This window comes from Papilio polytes, unplaced genomic scaffold (genome assembly GCF_000836215.1).
Source record: "Papilio polytes unplaced genomic scaffold, Ppol_1.0 DF820678.1, whole genome shotgun sequence".
NCBI lineage: Eukaryota > Metazoa > Arthropoda > Insecta > Lepidoptera > Papilionidae > Papilio > Papilio polytes.
The window spans coordinates 1,876,294-1,896,300 of NW_013528526.1; the positions used below are offsets into that span (position 1 = coordinate 1,876,294).

Sequence of the window (20,007 nt, forward strand, 5' to 3'; positions counted from 1 at the left end):
TATATTTACGTTGCATATGTTTATGTTTCATGCGTCGTAATCAGTTATTTTTAAAATTGCTTCATTGTTTCGCATTTTTTACGTAAAAGTTATCAAAACAGAAAGAAGACTGGAGAATATTGGATAATTTATTCTCCGTTGTTTTTAACTGTATTTATAATTTTACAGCAAGCAGAGGAAGAAAAGAAACAGCAAGAGAGCAAAGCACAACATACACCAGCCAACAACGAACACACCGGAGAACAAGCAAACACACAAGCAAGCGAGCAAGTCAACACACAAGTCAGTGAACAAATCAGTGAGCAAGTCACTACGCAAGTCAGTGAAATCACCACAGAAGCCAGTGAAGTTTCCCAGTCAAGTGAAATATTACAAGACAGCACTGTCACTGAAAACAAACCTGTGTTAGAACCTGAACAAACCTCACAAGTTCCAGATGTAATTACGCAGCAAAGTAAGTACTTTATGTGATATTTATTTGTATTGATGAAGTAATATTTGACTAAAATATTGCACAGCTGATTAGTCTGGCTTTGATTCCTATGAGCTTATATAGAGGTGCGTATTCTACTCGATTTAGTTATGCAACTAAACAGTTGAATTGACTGTAAAATAATCGACAATCGCACAACAGTTGCACAACAGTTGTGCGACAGTTTCGTCAAAGGGCATACGTTGTAACGGTGAAGGAAAGTTATCTCTGAAATAATTCAAAAATATGAGGTGAAATCGATTTACATCTAACTTGGACACTCCGAGCACTTCAGTAGGGACATATATCATTAAACTGCCACTTTTTATTTTTTAATAAGTACATAAAATTAAGCTTCATATAAATAACTTCGCTAAACTGCCAAAACAGTTTATTGGTGTAAGATTAAACCCTTAATTTATTGGTACACTATACTTGCTTAAATGTAATAAATTATTTGTAAAAACAATTTCTCTCACATAACAAACAAACCGAACAACCAAAAAAAAAAACAAACTTTAGAATGTCTAAAATTTTATGTTTTAAATTTTTTTGGTACCTTTTCTGTAAATTTTCTTGTAGAGCATATTAAATATTCCAGACACTAAATACCTACGCGTCCTCTAGTAATATTTTGTTGGACACTAGGTGAAGGACACGTGCACGTGAACATCGCGGTGCCTCCGCCGGAGCACGTGCCCCGCAGCCGGGAGGAGCACGTGCCCGTGGCGCAGGGCGTGTCTGTGCTGGTGCCCGACAACGGTAACACAGTGTACACCCACGACCTGCTGCAGCTCGCACCCACGCAGGTAACTGACAGATCGTCAGCAGAATACTGAAACGATAAATACTTAATACCCTCGACTCCGTCTGCGCGAAATAAAAAAAGTGAGTAGCCTATGTGTTCTTCCACACTATCCTCTATGTCGCTAAATTTGATCAAGATCCGTTCAGCCATTTAGGCTACAGACAAACAAACATACATCTATCTAAACTTTCGCATTTATAATATTAGTAAGTGTCCTAAATAAGGCCATGCTTAAATTCCTTTCAATTTGATGTATACTAGTTTGTAAGCGGCGCTTTAAAAGCGAAGTATTTAGGATTCGTTCCATTATTTGGCCAATAGCTGACAGATAGTACTAATAATTTGTTTTATTGTTTACATTTTGTAAAACATCCATCTGCAAATTTCAAAATTCTTATTGACAACTAAGACCTTTGCTATTGCTTAAGAATGTCTTTATTTTACTGCTTTATTTGGCGTTTAGTTTTTGTATCTTTCGTCGTATTTCGTATCGTATTAGAGGCTTATTAAAAGAAAGGATTATTCAACGATCGATTGATATTCAAGGATGATAGATGATAATAGATGATGATGAAGGGTATTCAAAGATCGATTTTGTCTTTAAAATGCTAATAAATGTGGTCCTTCGAGCCTGATATTCCACGTTACGAATTACTTTTAACTGTGTTTCATTTGCAGCAAGAAGGCTCCTCGCAGAGCGCGCACGGCGTCAACAACGGCAACGTCACTGTCGACCTGCTGGGACTGTCCGACACAACTGATGTAAATATACATAACTTATTTTAAAAATTCAATCTACCTACAGTTCATTTCATAATCTCAGCTATTGTCAATATTTGACAACAACAAACAACTTTATAATTTAAAACTGTAATATGTAATTAACTAATTTTCGCCCACGACTCTGTCCGCGTGGAATTTAAAAAAAAAGCAAAAGTTGCCTATATGTTCTTCCAGACTATCCTCTACATCTATGTCAAATTTCATCGAAATCGGTTGAGCAGTTTAGGCTTTTTTTATGCTCAGTTTATGGCCATTCATCTGAACAAGAAATCGATTTTATTGTTGTATTTTCTTAAACTACCTTAATTATAATAGTATTAATTAAAATTGCAGAACAAGGACACCTCCGAAACGCAGTCGACGACCGTAACCAAACAGAACGACAACACGCCGACGTTAGCTGCCAACAACGGCAACCAACACATTGGCCACATATCGGCCAACTTCATACAGAACGAGCGCACGTTGGCCGAACACGACCAACCCGCACAAGTTGGACAGATCAAGTTGGCCGATATGCCCAAGCTGTTGGACGACGACTTCACCACGCACAACGGCCACAGCGCGACGCACGGACACCCGCTGACGTTGCAAAATGCAATCTAATGTATGCGACATAAGGTTCAATATTGAATGGTTTTCATAGCGTATATATTGGCTGGACGAGTCGGAGTCCAAGCGATTATGAACTTAATGCTCTAAGGGAGAAGGTCGGCTTTTGATTATTGCTGTTTTTTTTTTCGTATTGACAATGAATTCTAAATGATTCTAAAATTGACATTTTTTAAATTGATAGAAATTAGCTGCTGGCTATTTTTTTATTTCGAAGTTGATTATTTTTGGTAGGATTTTCTACGTTTTTATAAAATTCAATGTGTTTAAATTATTTATTAGTAATGAATCAAAGTTAAATGGAGAAAAAGGGAAGTACTGTAGAGTATTTTACCGTAAAATGGTTGTGTGTGGTTGTATTTTGTTGCGTATTAATTTATTTTGTAAATAACACGACCAAACAGCCAATATGTATGCATTGGGAACGGCCACGCCTGCGGGATAGCGCCTTCTCTTTCACTCACAGCACGAGTGAACGAGACGGGAGATTTCATTCAATTGTATGGGAAATTGTATGTGTTTTGAGTGAAAAATGCATTGTGCGGGTTTTTAATGTAATATGTAATTAATCGATTAATGCATTTATCCACGATTTTACGACAGAAAGCGTGTGCTTTGCGCAGATTTATATCATAAACTAAATTTCGATGAAAAAAAATATTTTTGTAGGTAAAAAAATTAGGAATCGCAGACTAATAGACAAGGTCTTATAAACAAAATTAATTGCCTAATAAACAAGCCTTTGTGGAATAAAATTTGTTCAAAGACCGTAGACTAACATATAAACGCGGTATTAATTTAAACTTAGGAATAAACTGAGTATAAGTTTATTCCTAGGTTTAACTTTACACCGCGTTTATTTCTAAAGTTCCGTCAGTTTGAAAAAGCTTTTGCATAACACCATCCATCTGTCAGGTTATTTGTCCTTAAAATTCTCTTTAAATAATTAGAGACAACGATATGTGTAAATACAAATTTCACTGCAGACAAAATTATTAAAGAAATTATGGTCCTTCTAGTCGGATATTATAACCGCTATATGATTCCTTTATAATTTTTTTTTTTTTCAGAAGTTGTTTTATCAGTTTTTTAGGCATTTTAGTCTATGACACTTTGTCTATGGTCTTTGGGGAATTATTGAATTTTTCTTTTATTTTTTTTTTCATTTAATAATCATTAATAGGTTGTGTATAAACGACTGCGCTTCATTTAAATTGTAAGTTTTATTTATTGTGATGTTTTTATAAATAAACCGGTTTTAGATACGTCTTAAAATCAAAGATGGCTGTAACGTGAGACAGATATATGGGAAGGCTGGTGAGTGCGAGCGAGAGGTATATATTCGCTATAAAACAGGTTGAAGTTTTTAATTGTAAAACATATCCCTAAAATAAAATCATCATCTGAATACATTGAAATTCGGTAACGATGTAATATTTTTTGTAATTAATTTTATTGAAATATATTAATAAATTTAATATTTAGTTCGTCCAAATATTGCATTATTAGTATTTGTTAATTAATTTTTAATACGGGAATAATTTGCATTATTATTGGTTTTTTTTTTGTAAATTAAAATTATTATTACATCGTTACCAAAACCCAGTAAATAAAAAATTCATTCCCTAACTAAAATATCTTAGATTGTTCTTTTAGATTCGACTGTTATTAGTATCTGTTAAAAAGTAATTGAAAATCATAATATATGCCTAAAATATACGACAAAGCACGAAAATTTGCGACAAATGATGGTAAATTTTCGTGCTATGTTCTATGCTTTTAAAATCGTGAAAATATATCGTCAATGCATCCAAATATAACGTGAAATATGAAGATTTAGTTTGGAGTGGATTTTAAAATGCTTTATTAATATCATTCTATGATTTTTAATGTAATTTATCAATAGAATAATATGATAAAGTTCTGCCATACTCGGTTGAATAGAGCAGACTTTTGTGATAATAAAATTGAACTTTATGCGAATGGAATAAGGTTGAAATTTACTTATCTAATAAAAGACTTGCAAAATATTTAAGTAAATTAAACCTTATGCCAATGGAATAGAGGTCAATTTTATTTGCGATAAAAATTTTGTTTTCGTCAAGGCTCTGGTTTTCTGTACGGATCCTTAGTGTGAAAAATCTTCACTAAGGAACTGTTTTATTGACAACTGAGTACGACAGTAACTGTGGGTTTCGACTATGATCGTATTGACGTGTTGTTGTCTCTTACATCCTCTATGGAAGAAAAGAGACATCGATAGCACTGTGACGTCATTTGACACCCGCAGTCAGACCCGGCTATGGATATAAAAACATTTGCTTAACAAATCAATAATAATATTAATTAATAAAAAATTAATTGTAAGTTATTTAAAACGACATGCATAAACAATTTGTAATATAAGTAGTTAGCTTTGAAAGAAATTATGTAATCTATTCTTTTTTTTTCTTTTTTTTAATAACGAAAATGTTGCCTCCTTTTAGTAATCTTTATGTATTTAAAAATGTAGTTAACGCTTTGGAATCTTGCTCTGGATAAAATGTGCTTTGCGTTTTTTAAAATTTTTTGAGTTTACAAGATGGCGTCATTTTTTGACAGTTTTGTATTTTGTGAATATTTAATGTTTTTTTTATTTCGTGAAATTAAAATTAATTTGCCTAAAAATTTTATTTCTTGTATAAATTGATCAAGTCTCTTTGAGTTTCAAAATGGCGCCATTTTAAACAGCTGTGTATGTTTTGCAGCATTTTTATGTTTTTTTTAGGTTTCAATTCAAATACTAGGAAAATATCTGAGTATTTAACTTACGTTTCGTCTTGCGATAATTTTTTTTTAGAAATAACTGAACCGTCCGATATTAGTGCGATTTTCGGACAATATATTAATATTCCTAAATTGCTCTCGTAAGTTTTTATTTAGCGTTTTGCTTGTATAGATTTTCTAGTACTTTTTTCCAAAGCACATATGAAAGGACTGTGGTATGAATTTCTTTGCATATACTTTCTTATATTCACTGATCCATTTTTAATGTTTTCCTTTAGTAAATCATGTTTTAGCATCGACGGCCTTTGGAGATAGGTTTTTGTTAAATGAATAATTTTAATTATACGACTTGCGGAACTTATGAGACAGGATTCAAGTTTTCATTTATTACCAAAAATTATTGGTATGCATTCGTTTGCTATGGTTGTCGGCCATTTTGTGATATAGAAACAAGATGGCGTCCTGTCACATAATGGTTGCCGCGGTTCCGCGCGTTCTGCGTTTGTTAGCTGTCAACGAGCATTGTATGTATTTATGTATATCATTGAGACATGGCTTCTATGTACGTTCTATTCTATATTATGTTAGCAATCGATGGATTTATAAGGAGAAAGTTTTAATAAAAAATATGAAATTTATTTTGGATGTTTTCTTTAATTATTATTAATACCTGAAACGTAACTTTGTACCCTTCTTTCAAAGAAATTAAATTAAATAAGTTTATGTGAAAACATATGTAAAGCTATATTAAACTAGCATTCGCTCGCGACTCCATATGCGTGGAATAAAAAATTACAAAGTGAGTAGGATATGTGTTCTTCCAGACTATCTTCTACATCTATGCCGAATTTCATCGAGATCCGTTGAGTCGTTAAGGCCACAAACTCTAATAATCATCAATCCGTCTAAACTTTCGCATTTATACGATTTAAAATAATTGAATTTTGGTAGAATTTCAACCAATGGGTGTATATCATATTAATATTATAAATGCGAATGTTTAGATGGATGTTTGTTAAGAGTTTCTAGCTTAGGCTACGGCAGAACGGATTTCGATGAAATTTGGTATAGATGTAGAGAGTAGTCTGGAAGAACACATAGGCACAGGCGGACGGAGTCGCAGGCGACAGCTAGTCTATTATATAAACTATCAAGTAAACATGCCAACATAGGCTGTTTTCCTATTACAGAAGCTCAGTTCTAACTGAAGAGTTGAATTGATTAAGTTTAAACTGACAGAACTAGGTCTTAAGGGGTCAAGTTCGTTCTTTTAACGCGATGCGTCATACCCATTGCATACAACAAAATTGATGCTATAAACGTTTTGTGCAGTCAAGTTCCATTTACGGGCAAAAAATTCGCATTGTGTAAATGGGCCTTTATGAAGTGAAAAGAGATTTGTTTCAAATAAAACTCCCTTAAATTGACATTTGCCTTTATTAAATAATTATTACATTAAATTTTATAGTATTGTTACAATTTCTATGTTAGATGGATAACATTTTGCCAGCCCTTACAAAATGTACCCACGAAACTATGTTGGTGTATGAATTAAAAATAAACAAAGGAAATCTTAAAAAGTAGCATAAATACGTTAAAATAAAAACAAACTGTAACATATTATAGGAAAAAATTATTGTAAAATTTCATCTTTGACACGAATCTTATCAAATAGTTGATTACGTAAAAATTTAACAAAAGTTGTTTTATTTGTTTAAATAATACAGAAAAATGCGTTATACTTTACATGTACTTGTCTACCTACTTTAAACACTAATCTAAAAGTTAAGAGATTAAGAGACAAAATTTTGAACTAAAATTCCTCATATAATTTAACTACATGGTAACATCTTACAATATTGACTAGTATAAACAACTATTAAGCCTCGCTTGAGTTTCCACTGTCCTAACACTTGTATAAAACATGTTTCAATACATGTATCAAAGCAGTGCGAATTCAAGGTTATATTTAAAATTGGCAAAACGCTCTTAAGAGTAGGATATGTCAGTAAATGAAGTCTTCAAGACGGAAAAATTCTCTTTTCGGATTGGATTGCGTTTAGTACGGTATCTCCTCTGCGCTCGATTCTGGAACAAAAATATTTTTGTACATTACTAATTTTATAAATGCGAAAGTTTAAATGGACAGAAGTTTGTTAGAAATTGTAGCCTAAACTGCTGAACGGATCTCGATGAAATTTGAAATATATAGAGCAAAGTCTGGAAAAACACATAGGCTACTTATTTTTGCTTTTAAATCCACGTAGGTGGAGTCGCGGGCGAAAACTAGTACACATATATAGTTTGATAAACTATATTCAACGGTGGATATTCTATCCTTACTACCTATACTTACCATCAGTCCACTTTTTGCCCCGCATTCCAAAGAATCCCATCTGAGCCTTCCTTTTAGGCCACGGGCCATTCTCCCCCAACAGGAATTTAATTTCTTGGGCATTCTTGACGTCCTTCTTCCCGCGAACACCGATAAACTTGCCGCGGAACGACAGATCGTACGGTCTCTTATTCTGGATAGATTTCTTCCCTCGCACGCCGTAAAACTGATGTAGATTAGCTCGTTTATCCACTTCATTGGTCATCTCAAATTCATTCGGTATACCATCATCGATATGTTCTGGGCTCAGATTCGATCCTTGGAGTTTTTGAATGTAATCAGTTATCAGATCATCGAGTGGCTCCTGATTGATCGGTAACTCATTGGCTGCGTATTCTATTTGTCCGAACAGTGAGCCGGCTCTTTGAGGATAGCTGTCCGGGAACATCAACTCGGGATATTCCTTCTTTCCTCGCATACCGAAGAATCCCAACCGAGCACGTTTGTCGTAAATATCATCAGCGTTTTTCTTGCCTTTAACACCGACGAAGAATTGAGGCTTCCGTTTGTACAATTCTCCATTTTCTCCTGAATCGAGATACTTCTTGCCGCGCATGCCGAGGAAACCTTGAGGCACGCGCTTGTCCATATCCTGCGCTGTGGTCACGCAGAACAAGTTGATGATGATGAAGAGCAGACAGGTCTTTGGAGGAATCATTTTTGGTATCTGGAACAAAGAGGAATAATTATTCTCAAGATGCGAGACGACTGGAATTCTTCTGTTAAATTTTAATTCGATAGTGTCTAGTGTGACTAACTGTTTGAAAAAAAAGTCTACTGCATTAAGTAGCTTAGAAAAAAATACGTGAAATTTTGGCTTTAGTGTCTTAGTAATTTAAAAAACTCCGTCGAATTAAGGTTTAAACTACGATTCATTAAATTGACGTGTAATCTAACTTTGATTAATAATTAAAAACAATTGAACGTTCGAAATAATAATAATTTGCCTGCAAACTACAATAATTATTTTAAAAACACCGCACTTTTAAGGTATAACAATACCAGTACATAATCTTTAATTATTACATTATTATATCCAAACCACATAACACAACGTAACAATAGACTTAGAGCGAGCGCATACGGAGCTTATATGGAGGTGCGCATACTCGATTTTTAGTTGTGCAACTAAACAGTTGCATTGACTGCGTAACAATCGACAATCGTTGTGCGATAGTTTAGTCGAAGGTGTGCGGCCGCTCTTAAGTTACGTACACTAAAGACAAGACCTAGTTAAAGCATGTACTTAAAATAACATTGACCCCTAGGGACTGGAAGTGTGTGAACAAGGCATTAGATCACGTGACGTCCTCAAGGTTAGCCCGAGGAAGTCATTTGTTTTAAATAATAAACTAAAACGCGCTTCTGTGGAATATAGTTACCCTGTTTGTTAGTTGTCGTAGCCTAATTTGCAGTATTACCTGTGTATTTATTATTCATTTCATTATCGTTCTCTTAGACAGCCTAAGCTAGAGTTAAGCCCTAATTATAGGACTGATTTCTTAATGACGTCACAATCAAAACAAAGGAATGTGGACATAATACAAATATACTTCTATTTCATGATTCCTAATATAGATTAGTTATACATAGATACTACTCGTATAATAATATTATTTGTATTTATTGAAATAACTCAAAAAGTACTATGCCGATTTCAATACTTCTTTCACTATCAAAAAGCTACGTCATCAGTGAGAAACATAGGCTGTGTCTTTTTATTATTTTTTAAATTCGCTGACGGAGTCGTTCATAAAGTAACAATCGCGATAAAATTCTTGCATTTCGTAATCCAAATATTCCGTAAACAAACTCATTAATTTATCTGCTTCCTAAAAACGCTCAAACCTGAAGAGGATACGAGAACACTCGTTAAGTATCTATCTCTCTCTATCTTATGTACACCGGCTTAGCTGTCTCTCTCACACTTGGAGCCTGACCAAATTTCGAGTGCTGTCGACAATTTTTCGGTTGATTTCTTCATAAGACCTGTTGTATTTATGAGCCAATTTAAAATTAACAATTCAATTATCGAACACTTTATTATTACTTTTTAATTTTAGGAAATCGAACCAAAACGCTATCATAAACGTTAAAGGAGTCAATAGTAAATCGATAACCATCTGTGGAATGCTATGCTCTACATCTATGCTAAATTTCATTGAGATCCATTAAGCCGTTTAAGAGATATTTTCTAACAAATAACCAAACTTTAGCATCTATACTATTGTAATAAAGCGCAAACACACACTTCTTTGTTGCCTAAGATGTCAGCAATTACAGCATATTTTTAAATAATCGTTTTTTAATAATTAGCCTTACACTTACGTTACGCTTTAGGCCATTTATTTTCACGCCATTAAACTCAGGGGGTAAATATTTTGAAAAAAAACCCAATGTGGGAAAGAGACGATAAGTCGCTGCCAACATCAAGGAAGCAAGATTGACAAGGTTTGTCATGTCATGTCATTTTGACATTTGCTGTTGATAATTTGACAAACGTAAACAATAATATAAAATTTTCATAATTTCATGCGGATGAAGCCGCACGGGAGCAGCTAGTATGATAATAAGATTAAACAGTACATAAATCCCCTAAGTTTATATAAAACCGCGTGCATTTATAGTCAGAGCTTCCGTAAATATATTTGTCGTGAACCGAGCGTCCATTACGTGCTAAGTGCCGCTCGAAATATTGCATTCGTTACGTCGCGCTAAAATGGACGCGAGCGCCATCTACAACTCTGTAACTTGCAGAGTGCCGCGTGCATAAGTTTGTTAACTTAATGCGTTTTGTATACTTCATATCACCGTTAAAGTGACTTAAATACTAAATGCAAAGGTTACTTTATTGAGAGAGAAGACTTTATTAAACATGCTTCAAGTTGAAATAGGAAATCAACGTTATTTATCTGTTTTAACGTAACCGTTTGTAAATTCGTCTACCATCACCAGCTCACTATATGTCCCCACCGAGGGGCTCGGAGCCTACCCTAAATTAGGGTGATTAGGCCATAGTCAACCACTTGGTTGGTCGACTTCACACATATCTTTGAATTTCTTCGCCGATATGTGCAGATTGTATCACGATGTTTTCCTTCACCGTAAGAACGTCGGGTAAATTATGTACATATGAAAATTCGAAAAATCAAAATCACATTAGTACATGGCGGCGGGATTCGAACCCAAGACCTGTAGATTACAAGTCAAGTGCTTAAACCACTGAGCCACCGACGATAAATTCGTCTATTTTAATATAGTCTTAAAAATATTTACATTTTTAAATCTTTAAAGCAATTGTTATTATTCTTAACACCCTTAACTTAGCTTAAATGTAGTTTCAGGAGTTGAATTGTTCATCATCTCCCCTACTTTATCCTACTCCCTTAGACGCGACGGCTTTTCGTCCTCCACATAACTCTATTAACCGTCATCTCAGTCATCACTCCCTTCTTAATGTCACCTTTCACGCAATCCATCCATCTCTTTCTAGGTCTACCTCTATCGGTGTACACTCATAACTAATGTCCTTCTTGTTATGCTATAGGACTTGAATACGGTTTGAAATAAACAAAATTTTTTCCTGCGTGATTCAATACGACTAGAATATTAAGTATCTTCAACTTCCTTAACTTAGTTGCTTTATAATAAAACACTAGGGAAGTTCAGTAGTTAAGTCGCAACGCAAACATCTAAAGGAACTTGACAAGCATCCTATTAGTGTGAGGCTCTTTCTTCTGACAATACTGCGACTTAAAAAATGTAAGGAATATTTTTAAAATAACTGCCTTTGACTACACTATCGCACCACTGTTTAGTCTCGCTTTGATTCTTATGAACTTATATGGAGGCGCACACTATTCGATTTTTAGTTGTGCAACTAAACAGTTGAAGGCGAAACAATCGACAATCGCAAAACAATTGTGCGATAGTTTAGTTAAAAGTGTGCGCCCGCTCATAGAAACATTGTGGCGTCTTTTTTTAAATTTTTTTTTATAATATAAGTCTGCAAACGAGCAAGCGCCCACCTGAATCCTTCGAAATGGAAAGCGACCGCTACCCATAAACATCCGCAATTGCAGATGCATTGCCTACCTTATCCGAAGAAGGAGACGCACGTAAAGAGGACATTTACCCTTCCTATGCGTCTCCTCCACCGTCAAATCCACTTTTCCTTCCCATCTTTTTCTCTTAAGAAAAGGGTGGAAAAGGAAAGGGACTAAAATTAGGCCTCCGGCACCACACTCATCAGATAAAACGCGGAATTGCTTCCACTTCACGCATGTTTCCTGTGTGGTCGTGGTATTGCACCGGGCGAGCCGGCCAATTCGTGCAAAGATGTTAAAGCGGGCTCTACCACTGTTAAAGCGTCTGCTATGAAATATCTTACAAAGTCATATTCCTTAATAATTAATTAACAGTTAGTATTGTAAGCGACATAGTTGACCCAAATTAAAAAAATCGTGGTAAGTTACCTATGTGTTCTTCCAGACTGCGATCTGTACTAAAATCTAAGCCTTTTTGGAAATAAAATAAAAACATCCATACATCCAAACACAAAACAAAATTGTCATCTTTTTAAGATGTTTTTCTTCACATATTTCGTCAGTGAAAACTCAGTGTAAAATCATATTTCAACTTTTGTACACCGTTGACAATTGTCCTCTGTCGATCACGTAGCATTGTTATTAACTCACGGTCTAACTTTTGTCGCCGCACGTACGCATCCACACAAACTGCTGTTCTTGAAGCTTGTTATAAAACAACAATCAACAATTTTAAATAACAAAGATTACTGTCTTTGTTATCTTGTTGAATACGAAAATAAAGTTATGTAGTATATTTACGTATTATCTTACTTCTTTCTAATATTAATGCGAAAGTTTAGATGGATAGATGTTTGTTAGAGTTTACCACCTAAACGACTTAACGGATCTCGATTAAATTTGGCATACTCGTATATGTAGAGTTTAGTTTGGAACACGCAGGCTACGAGTCGCAGGCGAAAGCAAACATTAAATACTAGCTTTCGCTCGCGACTCCTTCCGCGTATGATTAAAAAAAAAAACAAGAGTTGGTAGCCTATGTTTTCCTTCAGACTATCCTGTACATCTATACCAAATTTTATCCAAATCCGTTCAGTCGATAAGACTACAAACTCTAACAAACACCAACCCATCTGAACTTTCGCATTTATAATATTAGTATGATAAATTCTTCATTGCGACACCAAATCAATGTATGAATTTCAACATTTGAAATCGATCTTGAAATGCATATTGGAACAATAGACTAGATTTTATTGAAGACCTAGATGAAGTAAGAGATTTTCAGTCAAGTAGAGATACTTTTTAATTTCACTCTATCACTTGGTATTAAAGGTTTCATTATAAAATATCTAGTTAAACTCGACTAGATCCCGCAATCTTCAACAGACTATCCAAGATTATAATAAACTTCCTTCTATACTAACTTGATGGTTCGCTTGCAATAAAGTTCACGAGTAAGTTACACTTAAGTTAATTTGTTTCCGAGAAAAAATCTCACGTAACATATATGAGGCCGACAATCACTTAGTTATAAGATAACTATTTTTAGATTTGAAATTAACTTTCGAGTTTTACTAACTTTAATCTACTTAAGTTGAAAATTTTAAAATTACACAGACTTAAGTTACTCTTTCTTGATAGTGTTTGATAATTGTGCTAAGATAAAATTAATCGCCAAAAATTATAATGATAATGAAAAGAATTTCAAACCTTGTAAATAATACGTTTTGATAATACCCTGTCAAATTAATACGGTATTTTGAGGTACCTAAAGTAACAGTGGTAGTGCCCGCTTTAACATCTTAGCACGATTGGGCCAGCACGCCCGGTGTAATACCACGACACATAGAAGACAGGCGGGAAATGGAACCAATGCCGTGTTTAGTCTGATGAGTGTGGTGCCGGAGGCCTAATTTAAGTCCTTTTCTCTTTACCACCCTTTTCTTATGTGAGGATGGGAAGGGGAAGTGGATTTGACGATGGAGGAGATGCATAGGAAGAGGAAATATCCTCTTTATGTGCGTCTCCTCCTCCGTCGGATAACGGTAGGCGACGCATCTGCAATTGCAGATGTCTATGGGCAGCGGTCGCTTCGCTATTTTGGCGGATTCAGGTGGCCGCTTGCTCGTTTGCCATCTTATGTTATAAAAAAAAAAACCTAAGTAAATGTTTTTAACACATTTTTAGGCACAACTTCCGAGGCATACTAAGATAACTTTTAATGTCTTTGAATTTCTTTACAAATGTGAAAATTGCATCTCGTTTTGTTATACCGTTGATTATACCAAAATTGTAATATTAAAAATGAGAAAATACTTCGATATTCTGCGAATTTTAAATAATAGAAGGGAATAATGGGTTGGAAGAATTGTAACAATCTGTAAGAAGCCGAGTACATTGTGAAATATTGTACCCTTGTTAAATCTCGATGAAGAAAATTCCTATTGTGGTTTGAAATATAAAAAAATAATTAATATTTATGTTCGTAATTTTTTGATGTACACAAAATTAATCGTAAATTAAAATTTATTGTATGGAAATTTTGATTACAAAAATATTGGATTTTTATAAAATTGAAATAGAAATAATGTTTTTTCATTATGTTACTGTAATAAATATTTTATTTTAATTATTTCAATACGACAAAGATGTTTGGAAATCGATCTTTACGAACTTTGTCAATTTGTCGCAAGTTTTTGTTTGATCAATGTAAATTACAAAAGCCGCAAGTTAAGAAATCGCTTTGTTCGAGTTTTAGTCATTTTCTGATAATTTTAATGGCTTATGGAAGTCGTTATAAATACTGTTTAACTTATTCGAGGTGATTTTACTTCTACAAGTCTCATACAATAATGTGAAAATTATTAGTTAATGGCAATTGTTTTTAGTTTTGACTAATAGATGGCGCAGTTGATAGATTAAATCGCGATATTGTAATACGTATATGTAGGTATGTATGTAACAATCGAATTTAAGAAGGACTTTTCGAAGTTTTAATTTTAATTTTGACAGTAATTGTGTAAAAGACCAGAGAAAACCCGAAGGCGGTTTGTCTTATCATTTGAATTCCTTAAAGTAGAAGTTATAATAACCTCTTTTCGAGCATATCTTGATCGTTTTAATTAGTTTTTACTTGTTTCTAGAATAGATAAAGATATTTATTATGTACTCAAAAGGGTTTAGTTAAGTATTTACCATACGTTAACACTAAAAATTCAATACCCATAAATAAGATCTAATCTCATAAGGCTAAAAGAAGTTGCTTAAATATGTGCGGAACGAAATCAGCGAAGGTAGGCAATAAACGGCGTACATGAAGGTAACATTAGTTTACCTTTGGCGAAACTAGATGTCGCTGTACAAAGGATTTATGAACCTTGGTGCTAAGCTACTACAATTTTTTGCACGCATTGGTTTTGCAATGACCAGCGTAGAGATATTAATTGCAATTGGCTGAACCGCTACGGATTTCGAAAATCGTCGTTCTCTTGTCTTTGTTCGAGTGCCCGTCGGCTTAAGCTTCCGTGTTAATTGAATTTTCCACGCCTTTAACAATCGATACTTCATCTATCTATGACGTATTTCGCACGAGATTTTAGACGAATTATTATTATATCATTAATAATTTAAATTTAATAGCACTTTGAAATTAGTTGATCAAACATTTTGGGGGTTACTACAATGAAGAACACAAAGTATATATTTTACATTTTGCGATTATCTTCAGTCATCTCCTGCTCATCCCGTGGCAACAACCGATATGTTAAGTACCCATTGTACAAACTACAACGTCAAATGTTATACTAAGAAGTTTTTTATTTTAAATATGAGATCTACCAACGCAACTTCCCCGCGCTAGAGCGAGATTGCAATTTTCCTCAGGAAAAAATGTAATATGCCACCCTTAACCTTATAAAACGAAGTATCTTATGTTATATTAGAAACAGTGATAAAGTTCATGTCTCGATTTAAAAATAATAATAAATACTTGACAACGAATCAAAAAGTTTATGTAATTACTGGCTGTTGCCCGCGACTTCGTCCGGTATTAGAAAACATACGAACTATATAAACAACAAAAAGCTACGTATCCCTCGGGAACCGTAACTATTCCAGAGATAAAAATAGCCTATGTGTTCTTCCAGACTTTGCTCTAAATCTGTGCCAAATTTCATGAAGATCCGTTTAGGCTACAAACGCTAACAAACATCCATCCATACATCGTAATTTTATATATATACACAGTATTTTGATCTCTGCATTGCTAAGCCTTAGCCATAAGTATATTACGACAGTAAAAAAATTATGTCATAATTACCGTATCGTCCTTTACATTGAAAGTTATTGTACAATCAAGTACAACCGTTAGGTACACTCGCGGACAATGCGTTTACTGTCACTCGGCGCGAGCCAGTGTCGCGTTAAGTAATGCTCATATCAGGTTAAATGTAGGTACAGTCGTGAATAAAATATATTTGAAAAATTACTAATTGTTATTGTATAATTCCGATATTCTTTGGCTCAAATCTTAGTGATATTATAAATGCGAAAGTTTAAATAGATGTTTGTTAGAGTTTGTAGCCTAAACGGCTGAACCGATTTCGGTAAATTTTGGTATGAATGTAAAGAATAGTCTGGAAGAACATATAAGCTACTCACTTTTGTCTTTTTTAATTGCACGCGTACGGAATCGCGGGCGAAAGTTAGTATTAGAATAAGTAGTGGCCATCTTGTAACGTGACTGGTATGTTACAATTTAGTCAAATATTTTATAATCAAAATTTTAATTATACTTAAATTATGATGGATGCTTGTTGTCTAAACTGGTTACATTTTTTTAATTGGACACAGACGGATAATATGACAGATTTAAAATTAGCATAGTTTGTGTACTAAAGAATTTGAATACATTTACATTAACACTTGTGTAGACGACATTACAAGATAATAAAACATTGCATTAGATAGCAAACATTAGTACATCCATCACATCGGATTAATTCGGTATGTTTTAGTAAGTGAGAAGGGCCCTGGTCAAATAATCTGATAGGGCCTTTTGCGAGTATGTCAAATGAGATGCCTTTAGTGACAGACTATCACTAATGGTCTAGTAATCGTATTATCTGATGTTGTATTTATAATGGCCTTTTAGAGGACACTTGAATGTTTTTTATATAGATTGACTTTCGATTGCAGAATCAAGTGGTTGGTTAAAGTACTATGGGTTATTAAGTCTTTGTTCAACTGTCTTTTTTATCAGTAACTAGCTGTTCTCGTGCGACTTCATCCGCATGAAATTTTTAAATTTTATTTCATTGTTTACATTTGTCAAATTATCAATTACAAATGTAAAAATGACATGACATGATGACAACCTTGCTTCCTTGATGTTGGCAACAACTTATGATATCTTTCCCATATTAGGGTTCTTATCCAAAACATTGACTCCCTAAGTTAATAGCTTGAAAATATGTAGCGTAAAGCATGACGTAAGTGTAGGGCTTTTTATTAAAAAAAGAATTATATAAAAATACGCTGTAATTGCCGACATCTTAGGCAACAAAGAAGTGTGTGTTTACGCTTTATTATAATAGAATAGACTGGTTTCTGATCGCGACTTTAATAAATGTATGTCAGTCAGTTATAATGCAGCTTTTTTAATTACGAAAGAATTTTATTATTATTATAATTTCGCTGGAAAATACTAATCATGCTAAGGCATGATTAGTATTTTTAATTATGTAAGCATAATATTAGTACAGTATAGATGACTGTGAACGAGGTAGAAGAAATTGCTAGAACAAGCCAAGGCCCAATAAAAAATAGTAAGTAGCTCCTGTGTTTTTCCAGACTATGCTCTACATATGTGACAAATTTTATCACGATTCGTTAAGCTCATTTGGAGATACGTAGAAAAAAATATCCGTTGATCAAAATATTCGCGTTTATAAAATAATTACGAAAGTACGAAGTATGCAGTTGGTGAAATCAAAAGTATATTAACATAAGCTTTAATACGATAACAACATTGTTAAACTGTATGACCAACGAAAGGTAATAAAACAGAACAATTTGCGTCGTATGTTCGACACGAACAATTTTATGTGCCCTCAAAGCTTTACGTTAAAAGCACGTTGAGTGATTAGGACAGTAAAGTGACGACGGGGGACAATCGTTTAGAAAAACAAAACACTATACTATTATAATAAAGCGTAAACACACACTTCTTTGTTGTCCAAGATGTCAGCAATTACAGCACATTTTTGAATAATTTTTTTTTAATAAAAAGCCTTACACTTACGTCACACTTTAGGCTATATATTTTCACGCCATTAAACTTAGGAGGTAAATATTTTGGATAAAAACCCTAATGTAGGAAAGAGACCATAAGTTGCTGCCAACATCAAGGAACCAAGATTGCCAAGTTACTTTTTTATTTTACCCACCGCTGAAAGTTGATACAAAAATATGTTTTGTAATCTTAGTTTTTTTCAGAGTTAAAGTGACTGTTGTTTTCCACAACCGTAACAAATTATGGAAGATAAATAAATGGTTTTATAAGTATTTTTAGATTCTTTGATTAGTCGTTAATATACTAAATTAGATATTTTTCATAACATCAAAACACAAAGTAATTCGACTCTTTTCTTGCTTAGCAAGTCTTGTAAGACTAAGCTTCCGCGATCAAGTCACCTGAAATGCAGTTTAAAGTTACCGCAAAGAACAACGAGGTACACTAAGTTAGTGAGGGTAACTTTAAGCACGTCACTTAGTCGTTTTTAATTATTACGAAAGAGATACTTTAAGTTTTTCAGGTCATCCAATTTCCATAACAAACTAAAGGTTAGCCTTTAAAATATATTTAAAACAGCTTTCGCTAGCAGCTCCGTTTGCGTGGAATTAAATAAAAACATAGTAGTAATCTATATGTTCTTCCAGACTATTCCCTACATCTATGCAAAATTTCATTAAAATCCATTCAGTAGTTTTCGCTACAAAATCTAACAAACATCCATCCATCAAAACTTTCCCATTTATAATATCATATACGATTTGTAATCTATACTATTATAATAAAGCGTAAACAAACATTTCTTTGTTGCCTAAGATCTCAGCAATTACACCATATTTTTGAATAATTATTTTTCAATAAAAAGCCCTACACTTACGTCACGCTTTAGGCTATATATTTTCATGCCATTAAATTTGGGTAAATATTTTGGATAAAAACCCTAATGTGGGAAAGAGACCATAAGCTGCTGCCAACATCAAGGAAGCAAGGTTGTCATCATGTCATATCATTTTGACACTTGTAATTGAGAATTTGACAAATGCAAACAATAAATTTATAATTTCATGCGGATGAAGCCGCACGCCAACAGCTAGCTTGTAATAAAATATAGCTTATGTATATTTAGACATATAATAGTTTCAATAAAATGTAGAATTACAAAGAATATGCTTTTTTGTGATCCGTCGAAAGTCTCAAGGTTAAGTTCAAAGTTAATTTACATTTTACCTGATTCTGTGATTAGTTTAGTGATCCGATCACGTTTTTTAATAATACCAAATTGGTATGAGTTCCATTTCAGACAAACTCATGTGCACGCATTAGGTCATTATCGTTTTACGTGTATCCAATGGGAATGACCTTCTTACAACGCGTAACGAACTAAAGCGAACGTATGTTCGTTTGAAATGATTGCCAAATGAAATCTACCTGTTGAGTTTGATCAAGGTGATAGCTACACAATATAAAAGTAAAAACATCAAAATAGAGATAATGTTGCTTTATACAAACTTCAAAACACTATATTGGACTTTTAAAGAAAGAATTTTGTAAATACCTTTCTTAATCGCGTACGTAGTAAAAGAAATTTACATGCAAATTTCAAGCCTAGATTCAAAAATTTGAAGGCTTGGGCGTTGATATAATGAGTTTACTCTTTTATATATTTCGATTTATGAATGGTTTTTCAGTTTAAGTTTATCGAAGTGTTGATTTTGTTAATTTGTTAATTTCTACGTTTTGCGTAGCGCGTAGCACTATACGTAGTAGTTCGTAGACAAATTATCCAAATCAAGAACTACTATAAAAACCAGAAACATTTTATTTTAGTTC

The 20,007-nt window shown here is 33.7% G+C and overlaps 2 protein-coding genes across 8 annotated transcripts in view; one reads left to right on the plus strand and one right to left on the minus strand.

Moving 5' to 3' along the window:
* LOC106110335 (MAP7 domain-containing protein 2-like) overlaps positions 1 to 3,670 on the plus strand; it is a 37,315-nt gene extending 33,645 nt beyond the window's left edge. For all 6 annotated transcript variants that reach the window (XM_013292113.1, XM_013292115.1, XM_013292117.1 and 3 more), the window contains 4 exons: positions 169 to 454; positions 1,121 to 1,281; positions 1,959 to 2,042; positions 2,397 to 3,670. In XM_013292113.1, coding sequence (XP_013147567.1) covers positions 169 to 454; positions 1,121 to 1,281; positions 1,959 to 2,042; positions 2,397 to 2,669 — 804 coding nt within the window. In that variant the 3' untranslated portion in view covers positions 2,670 to 3,670. The remainder of the gene's footprint in view (positions 1 to 168; positions 455 to 1,120; positions 1,282 to 1,958; positions 2,043 to 2,396) is intronic.
* A 3,408-nt stretch (positions 3,671 to 7,078) lies between these two features.
* The window catches only part of LOC106110313 (tachykinins-like), a 40,449-nt gene continuing 27,520 nt past the window's right edge, over positions 7,079 to 20,007 (minus strand). The window contains exons 1-3 of one of the 2 annotated variants that reach the window (XM_013292080.1): positions 16,204 to 16,287; positions 7,798 to 8,503; positions 7,079 to 7,529 (exon numbers count right to left, since the gene is read on the minus strand). In XM_013292080.1, the coding sequence (XP_013147534.1) occupies positions 7,501 to 7,529; positions 7,798 to 8,494 (726 nt within the window). In that variant the 5' untranslated portion in view covers positions 8,495 to 8,503; positions 16,204 to 16,287 and the 3' untranslated portion in view covers positions 7,079 to 7,500. Of the gene's footprint in view, positions 7,530 to 7,797; positions 8,504 to 16,203; positions 16,288 to 20,007 lie in introns of those variants that run through there. The other variant, XM_013292081.1, reaches the window with a different exon arrangement.